General features: G+C 26.2%; 1 protein-coding gene across 6 annotated transcripts in view; it reads left to right on the plus strand.

The window, feature by feature from the left end:
* LOC111633534 (spermatogenesis-associated protein 13-like) overlaps nucleotides 1-18,665 on the plus strand; it is a 47,380-nt gene that overhangs the window by 9,435 nt on the left and 19,280 nt on the right. For 2 of the 6 annotated variants that reach the window (XM_023378113.1, XM_023378114.1), the window contains exons 3-8: nucleotides 11,510-12,418; nucleotides 12,921-13,070; nucleotides 14,667-14,762; nucleotides 15,172-15,310; nucleotides 17,258-17,376; nucleotides 17,473-17,649. In XM_023378113.1, the coding sequence (XP_023233881.1) occupies nucleotides 11,510-12,418; nucleotides 12,921-13,070; nucleotides 14,667-14,762; nucleotides 15,172-15,310; nucleotides 17,258-17,376; nucleotides 17,473-17,649 (1,590 nt within the window). Of the gene's footprint in view, nucleotides 1-2,796; nucleotides 4,875-7,599; nucleotides 7,632-8,649; nucleotides 8,717-11,509; nucleotides 12,419-12,920; nucleotides 13,071-14,666; nucleotides 14,763-15,171; nucleotides 15,311-17,257; nucleotides 17,377-17,472; nucleotides 17,650-18,665 lie in introns of those variants that run through there. The other 4 variants (XM_023378116.1, XM_023378117.1, XM_023378118.1 and 1 more) reach the window with 4 other exon arrangements.

The raw sequence follows: 18,665 nt of genomic DNA on the forward strand, positions 1-18,665 counted from the left end.
AAGGTACTGAAGAGGAAAGATTTCGGTAGAAATCTTTTCAAAAGTAATAAAACGGAACAGTTTAATCCCGTTCAACATACCGAATCTGTTTTCTTTTACGACATGGAAAGGCTCGTGTTACTGAAGAATGTTTGCCTTTCTCCCGGTCCCTCGAGTAATATAAAGTTTCCAGAAATCCCGCTGCACGTTGGAGCTTTGGAGTGGATTAATTTTTTATACAGTTGTGAATATTCGGCTTTGGAGTTTTATGCAGGTTTAGAACAGTTCTAGAACACAGTTGAATAGAATTTTTCGTGATATTCTGACGTGGTAAGGTTTTAAAAATTTTAATCAAGTTGTTCAACGAGGAAAATGGATTAAAAAAGAAGAAAAACAAAAGCAATAATAATACTTGTAAGAAGAATAGCGTAGGTACTTGCGGAACAAAATATATTTCCTTTTCAATAACTTTCCTGACAGAAAATTATAAGTTTGAGTTAAAAATATATCGAAAATTTTCGATCTGGAATAATGTTTAGAATTCTAAGTGGTGTCTATTTTTGTTGTCGGTTGGTGTATCATAATATGGTTCAGTATCCCATAAACTTTACTAGATTCTAGATATTATCCACAGTTTAATTTAAATCTAGAAATTGAAATTGTTTTCGTTTAATTAATTTGTCAACAATCTTGTCTGCCCTCTTTCTTGACTTTCTTCAGATATGCTAATTAAGCTTAAATGACCTGAATTTTCGACACTCCCTTTAAGAAATCTTTCTAGATTATTGCAATCCGGTATCAGATAACTAATGCTAAGAAAATATGGATTGTTCGAAAATTCTCAGGGTCATATTTTCTCTAAAATCGATAAGATTTGTTTTTCTAACAGCTTACAGTAATTATAATATACGTTTTCTTAAAAGTTGATCTACCCGTGCGAATTTATGCAAATTTAATGAGTAGCTTGAAGGACGAAATTAAACAGGTTCGGAACAAAACACAAATGTATATGTAGCCTATATATAAATAGCAAAAAAATATAACAAAAACAAAGGCACTGTTAGCAATTTTAGGATTTTAATCTTAAAATATTCATAAATGTTCTATTATTTAAATAAATTAAACCATGTTCGTATTTAATCTAAAAAATACAGAAAAAAATTAATTTATAGATTGAAAAACCATTTTAATTTTTATGCTTATTTAAATAATAGCATTTAAAAATGTTATTAAATTGTGCAAACACGGTTCTGTTTGTAACAAGTAAGACATTAGAAAACTGGGCCCCGAACTCAGGGACAAACAGCTCAACTAACCAAAACAAGCTGCACATTGTGTAACTTTGTTTGCACTGAAGCTTCACAGAATGACATTTAACCTGTTTTATATAAAATGAGCAAAGATCAAAGCTGAAACGACAGTTTAATTCATTTCTCTTTTTTTCATAACCGTGTAAGAACACGATTGTGTTAGTTTAAAGTCAAATTACACGCTTTATATTTTCTCGAGATCGATAAACACTAGAGGACCAACTCGACTTACAACATCCATCCACCCATCTCTTTATCCACTTTCTCAAAATCAATTTCGTACCCGAACTATTGCCGTACCAAATTTGGTGGAAACGATCCATTTCCATTTTCTTCCCTTCGGGGAACGTTAGAAAATGCATTTTGATATTGCTGTCTTTTATCTTATTCTCTACCTACACACAATCAATCTAACCACATATATTATTTTGGTCTTTTATTTTCTGCTTCGATCTCTAACGCCGGGGTTCACGATCGATAAAAATTCCCATCTGGCTTCCATCAACAAGGAAATATTATGGTATCAACGCTTCAATCAACAATATAATTAAAAGTAATTTCCTCTAAGTATAAATCAGCCTACGTACGACACATTTTATGGTATCGTTTTAAACGTTGCGCTGACTGAACTCTATTAATTAATGAGCTAATTTCATTTAAATTCGCTGCAGGTTAAGAGATAATGATTAATAGACTCCATATTGTTTCTCTGTGCTGTATATCCGCTTCTCATTAATTCGAGTGTTTTATCAATTTCTACATTTCCTGGATTTTATGATGCTCTGGATCAAAGTAATAAATGTTTTCAGCTTAAATTTCTTTATATAACAGACATAATATATTTTTTTTAAATATATGTATACAGTATATCAATATATAGGTTATATTTATAATGTAAACAGTCGTTGATGTTTGTTTACAAGAAAAGTTCAGGCTCAAATTTATTAGGCGTACTGTACATGTAAACAGTTTTATTATTATTTTTTTTATAAATAACTTTATGGCAAAGTTGTTTAATGACAATTTGATTTTTGTGTTTCGCACGAAACATAAATTTCATTTTGCAATAATTAATTTAATTTTTTCACGAGTGAAACAGAATGAAGTTGAAGATGTGATGGATAGTCTCTTGCTGTAAACGATTTGTTTCTCTTTTATATAAAAAAAAGGGCATCGAATCGTTTATAAAAGTTGCAATAAAAAGATTTACACGTCTCTTTAGATTTTGACAGGCTTGATGTTTGGTTGACAAAATTTCTATTTCTTTTTCTTTTTCTTTTTCTGACAGAAGCCAATAGTTTGAAATGACAAAACTCAAAACAGAAAAAATACGAATTTTTTCATGCGTTTAGCTATAAATTCTACTCGATAGTAATTTTTGATTCATATTTTTAAACTTAAAATTATAATTTGGAATATTATCTTTATTTGGTATATAAATTTAATAATATATCTGCGATTCTATACGAAATTCTGCTAATTGGATAAATTCTGTATTAAATTTATTATTTCTATCAAACTTGCAACGCTTGATAAAGTGTAATAAATACTAAAGTTATTTTTAAAAATTATATTACTTAGTCATTTTCCTGTAAAAAAAAATGACATTGGCATGATTCCGGTAGACGTTTTCTTGTTTGAGTCTGATAAAGATCACACATATTTGTATACCTTATGCGATGTATTGTTCACGACACCAATTTCAGTCTTATCCTTATTGTGTAAGCTATCTACGTATCGAAAGTGAAATGTTCTGAAACTGAGATAAGCCAAGCGTAGCCACTTTCATGATAAAAATCCTATATTTTTATTTATTAAAAATAAATACAAGAACTTAGGGCTCATTTCAACCCCATTTTATTTTCGTGTATACGGGAAAGAAAATATTCTTATCTTTATTTAAACAAATTTTATTGTAAATTATTTCTTTGCGAAGATCTTTGTAATATTGTTAAATTTCATCTCTAGTCTCAACTATTTACGTAATTAGGACCTTGGTAAAGTCCTGTAACAGGTCTGACAAGTTCTTTTTATGTTTATTATGTTTATATTATTTTAAAATGTAATTTACTTTGTGTAACAAGTTCAAAAGATTTATGATCTGTATCAAAGTCTGTAACATGGAATTTTTTCTTGGTAAATTTTCTGGAAATATTGACTTCAATGTTTAAAAATTGTTTATAGAAATGATTTCTTTCTAATTCGTTTACGTAAAAATAAATTAAATTTCGAGTTTATATCGCATATTTTTTAATCTATTTTTTTAAAAATTTATTGTTGAAAAAATTATATTAAAGTTAGAATATGTAATGCATGTTGTATGCTATTTTTCATAAACGAAATGTGGTCATAACGGGTTTTATGCCATAAAAGTTTGGAAAATCGATTTCAGTGACATGAGAAGAATTTTATACTGAGTCGATGACGAGTTCTTTCCGATTTAATATATAAATAAAATATTTTTGGGAAGTTTTATTGAAATTTGTTAAATTAAATTATAAGATATAAAAGTTTAGAAATTTTGAATCCCATTATTAAATTGTAAAAGTAAAACTTGGTTAGGTAAGGGAAAGTAACTTTGTGTTCTGAACATCGAGTATTTTTTCGACTCACTTTTACCGTTGATTCGAATGGGTTTTTCTTTAAATTAGAATGCGTTGTTAAGCAAAACATCCGGGAAAGATAATATAAAAGATTATTATAACCGATTTCAACAATGAAAGGGAAAATTACGTTAAAGTCCATACAATAAAATACCGATTTGCGTTATAGACTTCCCTTTCAATCCGCAACAGGATGAAGTTTCTATAGAATTTCCTCACATTATTCTCTTTCATAACTTCATTGAACAATAAGTCAGTCGGTTGCTGGAAGTAGTTCTTTAACAGTATAGTTTTTCCGACCCTATAAATATTTACCTCATCCAAACGAGAAAGTTATGCTAATATGCTCATACAGCCATATCTATTGTGAGAATGATAAGGTTCCTCCACCATTTCTGACACTGTATGCAGCTTAAATGATTGCATCGCCTCTCTTTAATGAGAGATGCAGATAAGCACGTATCATATTTGGGTCATTATCCCGAATGCACTTAGTGCAGGTTGTTCACCTTTGATGGTTTAGAAGGTTTATCGAATTGGTTTTTTTTATCGATTTTGAAAAAAATAAATAAAGACTTTTAACTGGATCAACGATCCATGTTAATTGGTACCGGAACGTTTTCCATCGAACTTTATTTAATTTTTTTTTTCTTTCGAGTTTGGTTCCATAGTCCACTGTGTTACGGTATCTTTGAACTCTGACACCAAGAAATTCCGATTTAGGATCGATCTTCCCTCATCTATATGTGTTGGACTCGTCTGCTGGTTGCGCGATGCAGCACCGCCTCTCGTTCCTCCCGACTGTATAGCAGCTGTACAAGTTATTGGAGGGAATGACAGGCCTGACGACATGGCGCCTTCGGCCGCTCCTTACGCTCATTTACTTTTATCTCTGTCCAATTCGATGTTTAGATTGGCAGATAAATTAGGCGAAGCTCACAAACGTTACTTTTGGGGTTATACCGTCTTAAACGAAGTTTCGGTAAGTTTTGCATACTTTTATATGCGCACCTTAATTAATTACTCTTAACTTTGCTACTCGTTTCGAGAAATTAAAAGCGCTCGTTAAATATTTTCGCTTTAACTTAAGGATGCTATGAGTAAAAATAACTATGCAGATAAATTTTTTCATTTATCATTGTAATATTTATTCAAATATTGATATTACGTCTTGCTCTTATATTGATCGCAAAAATACCGAATAAAATACAAGTTTGAAGTGAAATTATAAGTTTGTTTATTCAATATAACTCTGATAAAATAATACAGAGATTTGTATAGAATTCCAGAAAATGTAAACACTTCTAAAAAGTTCATGCCGTTTAACTTGCGGTTTCTTCGACGTGATTCATGTGCCATCGTCGAGTGGAAAAAATGATTGGTATGAATACATCCGGTTTAAGTCACGTTTAATCTCTCTTGACTCTTGTTTTTCAATTTGAAATATATTAATTCCGACATTACTCACTTCGGCCTCCATCTCGAGGGTAGTCATAGCAATTTAAAATTTTTAAACTACAAATTGACAATTTAACTGTAATAAGATGTTTTTTTGGGATTTAGTTATTTTCCAGGAATGTTTAAAAATTAACAATTAGCGTCTTACTGACTTATACGCTCGGTGGCGCAAGATAAACTGTTTTTTTTTAAATTTCACAACTCAAGTAACAGAAGGCCATTCATTTGTTTAGGCTTAACGTACAGTACTTGCAATATGTTTTTTGCATACGTTTAAAAGACCAATACTTTGCGTTTTTCATTGTGTAAGAAGTTTCTTAACCTGAACCAAATCATTATTCTTATGAGACAAAAGAAAATCTACGATTTTCGGGCATACTTGTGCTCTGTATACAGACTTTCTACAATTAAACCGTGTCATTCACCCGCATATTTAATGAGTATGGCAGATGGTCGCCAGATGGTTTATCATTCAGAGAATTTGCGGTTTATACGAATTTTCTGACTGAAAATGTCCGAGTTTAAAAATTGACTTTTATCCTTTATTTAATTTTTTTCCAACTTTTCCGTTCGTTTTTTTTTTCTTTATTCTCTCGTGTCGGTTGTTAAATAACTAATGAAGTTTAATGAGAGAAGACCGTTACACTTCAGTAGTCTATAACAATAGTTGCACTTAAAACAGATGAATAGCGCTTAGGATGATTTAACGACAAACTTTTCGAAACTTTCTCGATTTTTCGAATAAAGCGCGATAAATAAAATTCTATTTTTATATTAGAAATATATGTCAGTCGTTTTCTATGGTTACTGTTCGTGCTGAGGTTTGTCCACTCCATTTTGCAAGGTCGAAGACAGGAAATTTTGTTACGAATGGATGGAGATCGACATATATTTATTCGCGGGGGAAAAGCAGAAGAACTTGTTGATATTCGAACAGCATACGTTTAGAATTTCGATTCAGCTGCGATTCTTTCGTGCGTTTCCGAAGCTTCCATCCGTTAATGATTGCCAAGGCGAAATGTGTATAGTGTGCCAAGAAAAATTCAATACGTCGTCCGCTTTGTCGCCTTTCAATACTACTTTCATTCGTTTCTTTTTATCCCCAACTGATCAATCTTTTTGGAGAAATTGAAAGATTCGAGCAACGTCCTGCAAGTTAATTTATTACACTGTTAAGGATTGCATTATGACATCGAAGTAGATGTAGAGAAAGTAGTTAATGAGACATCTAACACGTTGACTATCTGGTTTTTCTTATTCTGACCTTGGGTGCGACGTGTCGTTCTGGGTGACGTCACGTCGTCTAGTTAAAACTGGCGAATTTATAAGGCATAAAGCACTCACTATCCTTAGCCATCCACGGCCCATAAAACGCCGTCAAATTTACGCAGTCGAAAATGACTACGAAAATTCTCGTTTCAGATTTAAAACTCTATAACGGGTGTAAACTATACTAATTTAGATATTCTGAGCGGTGTATAGGAGTTTATCAAGAAGCAACGATGCGTATCTAAATCGAGAGGAACGTACAAAAAGTCTTGTAGAAGTTATTGCATCACTTCTCACTTGAATAAAGATAGAAAATTTTAATTGCAATGCTATAATAATAAATCATGTATAATTACTTTATTCCGAAAACAATGTTTTTCCGTGCATAATTTGAAAGACAATAAGAAATTATTAACCTATTTGTTAAGAAATGGAAAAGAAAAAATAATGCTGAAAAGAAAAACTTAAAAAATGAATTAAGGTCAAATAAATTTGATAAGGATACTTTCTATACCAGAAAAGTAAATCAAATCAAAAGTTGATTTAACAAATATTTAAATTTTTTTTATTATGTTTGATTTATTCTCTCATGTTCTTTGAATGTCTCTTACAATCAAATTTAACATTTTTTAAAACTTATTGTTATTAATTTAAAACATAAATATGAAAGAAGAAGACATTTTTTACCAGAAAAGTAAATCAAATCAAAAGTTGATTTAACAAATATTTAAATTTTTTTTATTATGTTTGATTTATTCTCTCATGTTCTTTGAATGTCTCTTACAATCAAATTTAACATTTTTTAAAACTTATTGTTATTAATTTAAAACATAAATATGAAAGAAGAAGACATTTTTTAATGTTTATTTATTTGTACATAAATAAATAAATAAATACAAAAGATGATTGATATTAGTTTGCATCTTTCTTTTAATAAAAATATATCAAAACTATGTTAGAAACTATTTGGTTTTCCTTATGAAAATAATCACCCAAAATGCCTAGTAATAAGGTACTACAAATATACTTAATGCAATTTTACCTATGAAGTTGTTTATTAGATAATTATAATTTTTATTTTTAAAAATATATTTCTTATTCTACAATAATTTTTTCTAATATTTTATATATCATAATTAGCAATTTCTTATATTTATAATAGTTTTAAGAAACTTAAATTCTGTTATAAGAATTATAAAATTTTCTTCTAAATTTTTATTTTTTCAAAAATCATAACTTTAAAAATTAAAGTGAAGAATATATTAAGTAGAAATTTATAATTGCTTAGAGAATTTTTAAAGTAGTCATTCTTTTATTTGTAATATCAGTTTTTAAACAGATCCATTTAAAGAAGCATGTAGATGTAGGATATATTTCTTTTGTGAGAAAGGTTAAATGCCTTTTAATGTATACTAAAATAAATTTAGACTGTTATAGTTTGTAAATATTTAAAACTTCCTTTCATTTGATCCAAATTTAGTTCAGGTTAGAGCTTGAATTATACATTTTACTTGACTAAAAACTATGGTAAAGTAATCAAATTATTTCAACAAGCTTCCTATCAGAGAGGAAAAGATATTTTAAATTTTATTTAAATACTTTTTATCTGAAACTTTATTTCCTTGTTTATTTATTTAATTAAAGGATAGTTGAATTTGTACTTATCTACTATAATAAACAGTTGCTAAGCATAGTTAACTGACACTTAACCTGTGACATAAGGGGCCCAGACCAGACCCTGGGCACCATTTCTACAGAACAGTATAAATTTTAATATTTTTTTTATATAATTAAAAAAAACTCTTATATTTTTTGTTCTAATTATTTTTGGTTTGATGAGATATGGCAATGCAACACTTGAACAATTTAACAAGGAGGATGTCTCCTGGGAGGATTTTCTATGGGACACTAATCCCTATTTAGATGTTATTTAACCAAAATATTGGCTTATGCAATTGCTGTGATTATTTTTGTAATTTTTTATCTTTACTTTTTTATAGCATAATACAATGAAAGTGGGAGAGCTAGGCCCTAAGCATTGGAAGTCCCTTTACCATTATTTTGGTTAAGGAATTAAAATTTGTAGTTACATTGCTGGTAATATATGAAATATTTATAAATATACTAAGAAAAGTTTATTGTGAAATTAGGTCAAAAAAATGGATGGTTTTTAATATTTTAATGACAACTTTTGTTTTTGAAAATTAAATATTTGTAATAAATAATTGTGGAATGTTTAAAGAATAATATGTGAATGTTATTTTAGAATAGAATTTTGGATATTTTGTATAAAATATATACATTAATAATATGATCTATTGAAATTCTTAATAAACAAATTGTTTTTGTGTAGTGATAAATTCATTGAAAGTTTTTGGTGAATGGCTATATTAAAAATTTGGAATAAGTTAATTTGAAATATTTATTTTCTTGTTTTCTTCATAACAATGTATTATTAGTTAAAATACTTTCCTTTTAAAGAAATAATTTACAAAAATATCCATTTGGCAATGGCCTAATTTTATTCATATATAACAAAATTAAAATTTTGCATTATTTTTAATTTTGGTAATGTTTTGTTAAAATGTAATAAGGAAATTTTAGAATCTTTCTAAATAGGAAAGTTTATGTTTGATGGTCAAAACATGATATTTTATTCACAGCACTAAATGTGTCACCCGAATGTATATTTACTAGAATAAATTGCAAAATTCAAGGAGATTTAGTATTTCAAGGATTTCATTTTCCTTTTCTGTCTTGAAAAGATAACAGAAATTATTTATTTGCAGGTTAATAAAACATGATTTGGTTTTGTTAAATTCATTTGGAAATAAAGCAAAGACAAGAATAGATAAACTATAAATATTTAAATCTAAATTTAAATATTTAGAGAAATAATTCTGATACTTGCATATTTTTTATCGTGGAAACTTTATAAATTTTGTTGTTTACTGCTCTACCGTTATGAAGTTTAACTTGCACATTATATACGAAATAAAATTGATAATTTATTCTGTAAATATGAAAATATTTTATGTAGTACTTTTATTGTACTATAAATTTATAATAATTTACATAGTTCAGATTTTTAATATCACAATTAAAAATATATTAGCAGTTTATAGAATCATATTTTGTAGCTTCAAAATCATACTTTTTTTTTTAACAATTTGTTGGTTTTAAATATTCATTTGAAAGATCAATAAATTTATTTAATTGAAAGATCTTAGCTATAAACAAAGGAAGACATTAAATTTGTTCTTAAAAATATTATGTTTCAACTTTACTTCATTAATTGCATAATTTATATAGCTGTATTATTCATAATAATTATATTGGATATTATCTGACTAAAGCTAGCAGAGTCTGAATTTTAATAATTGCAAAAGATATTCAGTTACAAGTAGACCTACTTTTAGCAGTATTTATGTAAGAAAAAGTATTTACAAATTTAGAATTTGATATGTTTATTGAAACTTCACAGTTAATGATTTCATTAATTATGAAGTCATCAAAAATATTTCATAAATATATTTCACTAACAAAATATAAAAATTTGTAATTTCATTATTGTCATTATACATTATCTCTGATATTTATTTTCAAGAAGTACTCTTGTATTTTTTAACAAAGTATTCTATAGAACTTATAGAAAAAAATACTCAGAGAACAAAATAAGTGTGTTTGGTTTTTCTAAGAACATAGATAAAATTTCACTGAAATCTTCAATATAAAATATACAGTACAACTTGTAAATAAAGTATCAATGACAACTTGTAATTTTAATATATAGCAACTACTTGGCATTAGCTAATACTGTACATCTGTAGGTGCTTATTTTATATTGTAATAATAATGAAAATAATTATAATTTTAGTATTCTATAAATATTCAAAAGATCTTTGATGAGTAATCAAGCTTGAATCATTGGTTGTAGCAAAAGTGATGCTAATTTTTATGGTTACAAAAGCGACATGCAAACTGAATTGCAAATTAAAAAGTTAAATTAGTCATTAGTATGTAATACCTGAATGAATTTTTTTTGCTAACACTGTATGCTAGTAATAATAATAATAATAATTTTTAATAGGATAATGTAAAGCCATTTTTTTTCTATTAGAATTTTTGCTTTCAGTTTTACTAGAAATTTTGAGATTTATTTTCATACAAAATCTTTATATATGACAGCTTTCAATTGAATTTACATTTTCATTTTTAATGTGTTTTAAATAAACTAAAAGTTTATTTTGGAATTTTTAAAATCAATATTTTGATGATTTTTCCTTTTTTTTTTATACATATCAATGAAACATTCTTATTAGATTCCATATTAATGTTTTGATATGAAAATTTTAATTACTGATTATTAGTTTATTCTTTATAATGAGATTTGAATTTTATTTTATCACCACAATGATCCAATGTAATAATAATGAATAATTTACATTATTTAACTAATGCTAAGATATCTTTCTGTGAATGATGTAAGATATCTTTCTATGATTATTTAATATATTTATGGCTGGATAGTCCAAGCAAGTAAAGGCATCAGTATTCCATTGTGGGAGATATCCTGGGGTTCAAGTTTAATTGCATCTTCAGAAATGTTCAAGAGTGGTTTGTTCTTGGTATGTTAGGATATGTCTGGTTCATCTCTCGCCATCAAGCCTCCATTCCATTGTGAATCTAGCTAAATAATAATATAGATATGAAAAAGATCTCTCTTAAATGTCCAAAGACCAAAAAGAGTTTAAAAAATCTTACTAACCCATTAACTTAAATATAATTTTTAAATAATTAATTTTAATTTCTTCATAATTTTTTTAATTAAAAATAAAATTTCAGTAATTTTAATTGAATTCTAAATTTTATTATGAAATATTTTTTTAGGATTTGGATAATAAATCTGAAGAAAGTAATAATTTAACAGAATTAATATGTGAAACAGAAGATAAATTTGAAAATTTTTCTGAAATAAAAATGGGTGTTGATCATTCAAGATCAAGTTCTACTTCAATTGATGAAAATTCACTATCCACTAATGGTAATGATGAAACTAAAATTACAGAAGAAAATGAAGAACTTTGTAGTGAACAAAATGACAGGTTTAAAGAACATCAATCTTTACATGTTCATCTTATAAGAAACAGGCTAATTTCTCGTTCAGAAAGGCAGTTGAAAACAACAAGTTCACCAGAATTTCAAACTATTAATGAATTGAGTTCATCTGCAAAAGACATACACCGTCCATGGTCCGAATTATATAATGAAGAAGCAGCCGAGGAAATTCTTCAAAACAATTCACCGTCTAGTAGCACTTTAAATATTCATAAATTCAAATCTGATTGTGACAGTTCTCATGTTGACTTGTCATCCGGTGAGGCTTCTCCAGTTATAACCAGTAGCTGTAATTCCATACAGACATCTAGTCCTAAATTGTCTGATGGTGTTCTACAGAAATTTTGTAAAACTTTTTCACTCCGGTTCCAGAGAGCAAAAAAACTGGAACAGCAAACATGTTTTGATAGTTTATCAGAAAATCATGAATCTCAGTTTTGTTCTCAAAACAGTTCTAATGAAACAGCAGTTAGTCCATTAGTTTCAAAACATTTACGCAAAACATATAGTGAGCCAAACACATCTGAAACAGGAAGTCTTTTTCGATTGGGTTCTGTTGTCCTAAGATCCTCAAAGGATAAAAGAAAGGACAGAAAATCAAGAAAAACTGATTCTAAATGCTATAGCGCAGATAGTGGTATACAGATAGAAATGGTTTCCAACAATGAAGTTTTTCTTGAGGTATGTATTAAAAGAAATGATATTGAAATTATCAAAATGCAAATTTTTTATTTATTTTTCATTTATGATATTTTTGTTTTTATGATTTATTTCAGAAATGTTTTTATATGTTTTATTATGTATGGGAAATTTTCAATAAAAAATGCACAATTTCTTTGTTTTTATTTTCATTTTATTTTTTAATATTTTTCTTTATGCTAAATTTTATTTTAAAACAAATCTGAATGATTAAAATAATTTTTAGTTTATAATTTTTTTATTTTTATTTTTTTATAATTTATACTTAGTTTTGTACTCTTTACTTTCTCTATGAATGGTGAGTTGAGTAAAATTTTAATATATAAAACTTAAGAAACAAAAGTATATTAAAAACTTTAAATAATTTTAAAATAGATTATATTTGAATTTAAACTAAAATTATTTTATAAAAATGTATTAAAATTTTAAGATAAAAGAAATATTTTATTTCATTGTTAAATTAATCTTATTATTGCTATTGAAGAATTCACAACTAGGAGAAAGTCCAGCACTAATTAGGAGAAGAGCAGCTTCTACGTCAGAATCTTCACCCAAAACAAAACCACCTCCAAGACCACATTCAGATGTTGGAAGTTCTTTAAATGGAAATTCTAGTGTTGTTGAAGCATTCATGGTAATTAAAATTAATAATAATATAATTTAAGATATAAACTTTTAAATGAATAGAATACTTAAATTTTTTAAAATTCAATATGTTATTTAGGTATTAAATTCATAGAGCTTAAGTTAATAATTATATTTTAATTTTAAATAAAATTTACAGTTTTTAAATATTGCTTTAATATAATGTTTGATTGGTAACTTTAGAATAAAATAAAATATTTTTCATTGCAATCATCATATATGGATATTTAATTTGACTGAATTTTCTAAATAAGCATATGTTATGCTTTATAATATTCATTTATATAATTAAATTTGCTTATATTAGTATTGATAGTAACTATTTTACATTACATTTCTGAAATATTCTGATAATAAAAAGTTATGGATATTACACATTAAAATTCATAAAATATAGAATGAACCAGAATTTACCATTTGCAATCCAATGCTGCAATTAACTTTTATAATTTCAATAATTATTTGTTCATGTTTTTTATTCTTTGTGTATATATATATGTTCCATTCCAGAATTATTCTTGCTATATTTGCATTCATAATTTGAAAAATGGCATATTGTTATAAATTAAATTTAAAAGATTTTTTCTTGTTCTAGAGCAGATATTGAATTTGTATTGTAACAGTCCTCCATATCTAAATGTCTATTTTTTCTTTCTTATTTGAAATATTGATAATTCAGCTATTTGTTTATGTATATTTATTATGTTTATCAGGATATATTTTTTTATTTGTTAACTCTCTTGACAATCAGTATTATTATTATTTTTTTCTTTTTAAAGTATTTTAATTAAATAAATTTATTATTCTTTTGTATAGTTATGAATAGATTTTAATAATGATATATGTTGTTCTATATCACAATAAAAACTTGAACAAAAACTATTTTTTTATTCTTTGTGTTTGTGGTCTAATCCAAATAATACATATATGTAGGTTTTTTCCCCTTCATAAAACTAGTTCATTTTGTCATTATTATTAATTTTTCATTAATATTTCATGTAATTAGTATATAAGCAAATATTTAAGTAAAAGAGAATATCTTGCAAATTTATGAAGTCAGAAAAATCAGTAATACATAGAATATAATTTATTGTTTTTTTTATTGTTTTTCTTCTGTTTTCTTATTTTAAATTTTTTCTAATTTAAATATGCTATATTTGTTAGTATACAGTATGTTTTATTATTATAAAGATGATGATGCATATTTTTAAATTTATTTAATTGTATTTATTAAAGAATAAATACTAAATTAGATTAATTTTTGAAATATTAAATCAATAAATAAGAATTGTTAATAAAGAAAATTCTTTGAAAATAATAAAATATATATTGATGGCTTCAAAAGTTTTATTTTCTAGGATGAGTCATTTATTTTTTGAAAATATTTTTAAAAATCCACATAAACCAGTAATGGAACAATTAATTAAAAAAGTATTTTAAACTTCTAAATTCTTATCTGTTACTATATTCATTATACATAAATATAGTACAAAATATATATTTTATATGTTATGATAAGAAAACTATCTGATTAATTTTTTAGAAAATATTATTTTTAAAACAAATCATTTTAATATTGTAATAGGCTCAGATGTCAAGACAGAGAGATAATCTTCCTGAATTGAAAAGACATTCTTCTGATTCTGGAACACCATTGAAAAAAACTCCTAGTGTTGAAAGAGTGAGTTCTCACAATTGTCTTGCAAAGCTAATTGTATTTTGATATTTTATTCAATCTTTATTCAAATTTTTCATTCTTGAAAATGAAAAGAATATACACAGTATATACTAGTAACTATTAACAGTGTATTGTCATCTGTAGTTTTTTAAATTAAAAATTATATAAATCTATATTTTAAAATATAATTTATTACTTTAGTTTTGATGTGATAATAATCAACAAAATGAGATAACTTATATTTTAATTTCTGTTTAGTTATTTGTTGTTTTATTTATAAAACAACAAATACATCTGTTTATAAATAAATCTAAAAAATGACTGTTGTTGTTGTTGTTGTTGTTGTTATTTATTCATGCTAAATATTATATAAATCTCTAATATTTTCTTTTGAATTTGATTTTAATTTTAGCAATTATCTACTCCTTCATTTATTAAAATGAGAACTGACAGGTCACGACCAATAAAACGCAGAGGCCATTCAAGATTACACCGATCAATCAGTCAGCCATTAGATTTGGAAAAAGTAGGACTTAGTACTAGAACTATAGGTATGTTCATATAATGAAATGTATAAAATCTTATTAATAGATGATATTTAGTATTAGTATAGTAATATTTATTTGAATCAAAAGTTATTGTTTTTATATAATGAATATATCTTATAATTAGAAAAATAATTAAAATACAAATTACAAGATCAAATAACTAAATGTTTTCGTTTATGGTAAATAATTTTTATTTAGAGTCCAGTTTATTTGAAATTTTCTCATCAATTTAAACAGAGAATAAAAGAAAAAACAAAAATCTTAAATTCCAATTAAAACTTGTTCATTTGCTGTTTTTCTAGACACTAAAGGTTAATTAATTAAGAACAAGTTTGAGATTTTTCACTCTTAAAATATATTTATTAGGAAGTTCAAGTTTTTCCATTTTCTGATTTTAATACAAAAAACTGTTCTTGCATAAGAAACAAAGGTTATATTTTCCTTTATAATGAACATTTCAGAATTGAAATTCAAGAAGAGTATTGCTAGTGGAAATTTTTTATGAGATGTTTGGTCTGTATTAAATCAGAAAAAGATTGATTATACTCATTGAATGCTATTTATTATTTTTAGGAAATATTTTCTATATTTATTCCTTATCATCATCATTAATAATTGTTGTATAATTTTTCCATTTTATATTTTAAATCAAATACAGCCCATAAAGTTACAGGTTAATTAAGTTAACATATCTGTATTGATCTTAATAACTTAAAAAGTTCAAAATATAATTTTTTTTCTTTGTTCAAAATTATATTATAGTTATTTAATGATGTAAAAGTGATTTGTAAATTGAAAATGTTTTATGTTAACTTAAATAAAATTTTATAAGATGAATATGATATGCCATTGTTTTTGATACTGCAGTGCTTTTAATATTTATTAAAATGAATATTAGTTCTAATAAATTTAAATATGAAAGAATGAATAAAATTCACTGTCAACTTTTGAAATAGTATGTTAAAATATTATTTTTGTTAAATCATTTTAAGTAACTATTTTATATTTAAATTACAATTAAAATCAGTTTTACCATTTAAATTTTTTTTATTATGTTATATTAATTACTTGTGATTTCATCTGCTTGAAAATCTGCATAATTAAATACAGTAATACCTTGACTTACACGAACCCGGAGTTACACGATTTTCAAATCTCGTCAATTCGTCTTTTGTTTGAGCGCCACGCAACTCTTGATTACTCACTCTCCCCACACTATTGTTCAGCTTACATCTTCGGACGTGTCGCGCGGAATTGACACATAGCTACAATTTATTTTGTGTTATTTATTTCTGTGTTTGTTATATCTATGGAGACTTGAGAGACACTACATGGTGATTTCTTGTAACCATGAATGAATCAAAAGACGAGATAAGATTAACGAGAACATTTATTAGCTTACATACATCCGATTTGGATTTTACATAAATTGCAAAATTATACCTCGACGAATTCGACTTACGCTGTTATTGCTTGGTCCCACCTATCATGTAAGTTTGGGGTATTACTGTATATACAATTTTTATAATTCAAATTTTATTCTCTGAAACTTAGTTAAAAATTTTTAAAATACTCATGAAATTCATTTTCAACTGTCTAAATTTTCTGCATATGTATATATTTTTCATATAATTTCAATGATTTGACCAGAAAGAAAATTATTTTATATGCATGAAGTTACAATATTTTAAACTATTCTATTGTTTATTTTGGAAAGTAATCAAACTAAACTTTTATTAACATTTTTTATTCAAACAGAAATATGCACTAATATCCTAGTATGTCTAAATAAATAAATAAATATGTACTAATAGGATCATACAAAAATTCAGTCTTTGAATTAATGTAATACTAGTACTTTTTTATTTTCATAATTACTATTAAATTAATATTCAAACTTCTTTTGACTTTTGAAAAAATTTTGAGACTCTTGTTCTGATTTTTCTGTAGTTGGGTTCTCTGATCATGAAGGATCGCGTGATATCAGCACTGCATCTTCAGAAGATGATTTCTCATCAGATGGAGAAGACTCTCACATATCCTCCAGAAATCAAACATTATTTAGAGAAGTAAGGCATTTTAATATAATAAAAAATATTATTTAATGTAAATTTTAAAAATAGCTTTGCAAGGAAAAATAAAATAATCATTTATTTATTTGTTAGTTTAGTGATGATGGTATAACATATGCTGAAGCTTTATGGGATCATGTTACAATTGATGCTGAAGAATTAGCATTCCAGGCAGGCGAAGTTATTGAAGTTACAGATTCTAGTGATAAAGATTGGTGGTGGGGATCTATTGGGACTAGAAGTGGTTGGTTTCCAGCAGCATTTGTGAGGGTAAGTAAATAAATATTACAATATGTATTAAAATTATAGGTATTTACTTTTATTATCATCTTTTATATGATTAATAGTTTTATCGTTCAAAAAATATTCCAATAGAATAAATGCTTTAACATCTATATTAGGTCTGGTTTAGATACTATTAATAAATTTTAAATTCTTCATTTATGAAGATCAAAAGAGTTTAATTAATAATGCTTATAACTAAAATTGCTGAATATAAATACAGCATTATAATCACATGCAATTGTTCAAACAGTTATTTTATTTTAAAAATCAATTTGATTAATTTATGAGATTTCTTTCACTTCTTCAAAAACTGATTGTATGTAATGAAAAAAGCACACAATATACCCAAAACCAGTAAAATTATTTAATGATAAGAATGTTTTTACCTGTTACCCACAAACATCATAAGGTATTCATTAATATATACCTGATGATGATTGTGAGTAATAGGTGGAAATGTTTGTATCATTAAATTATTTTATTGATTTTGGGTGTATTTGTGTGTTCTTCATTATGAGATTTCTATGTATATACAATGAAACTTAGCTAAACTAGAACCTGAATAAAACAGAAACCTGCATAAACAAAAAAAAAAAAAATTTTAGAATGGAGCCATTTGCTAGGTTAAATCTTATTATAAGCCAGAAACCTGTCCAATGGAAGATTTTTGGGTACCAAGAATGTAACTTAATATGGATAAGCAGAAAATTAAGATTCCACTTGGAGGCAATTTTTCTTATTTGTCTACAAGTGTAATGACCATCATGGGTACAAAAACTTTACAAGGTGTGTTCAAAAAGTATCAGACCTTTGGTCGGCAAAAATAAATTTATTGATTTTGATGTACAAAACCCTAATCCCCTTCAAAGTAGTTTCCTTGGTAGTGTATACACTTCTCCCAGCGTTCCTGCCATTGCTGGAAACACTGCTGGAATGCATCTTTTGGAATGGCCATCAGCCGGTCCATCAGATTTTGCATGATGTCTTCTCTTGACTAAATT

Source organism: Centruroides sculpturatus, unplaced genomic scaffold (assembly GCF_000671375.1).
Source record: "Centruroides sculpturatus isolate CEXI.00-Female unplaced genomic scaffold, Cexi_2.0 scaffold780, whole genome shotgun sequence".
NCBI classification, from domain to species: Eukaryota; Metazoa; Arthropoda; class Arachnida; order Scorpiones; family Buthidae; genus Centruroides; species Centruroides sculpturatus.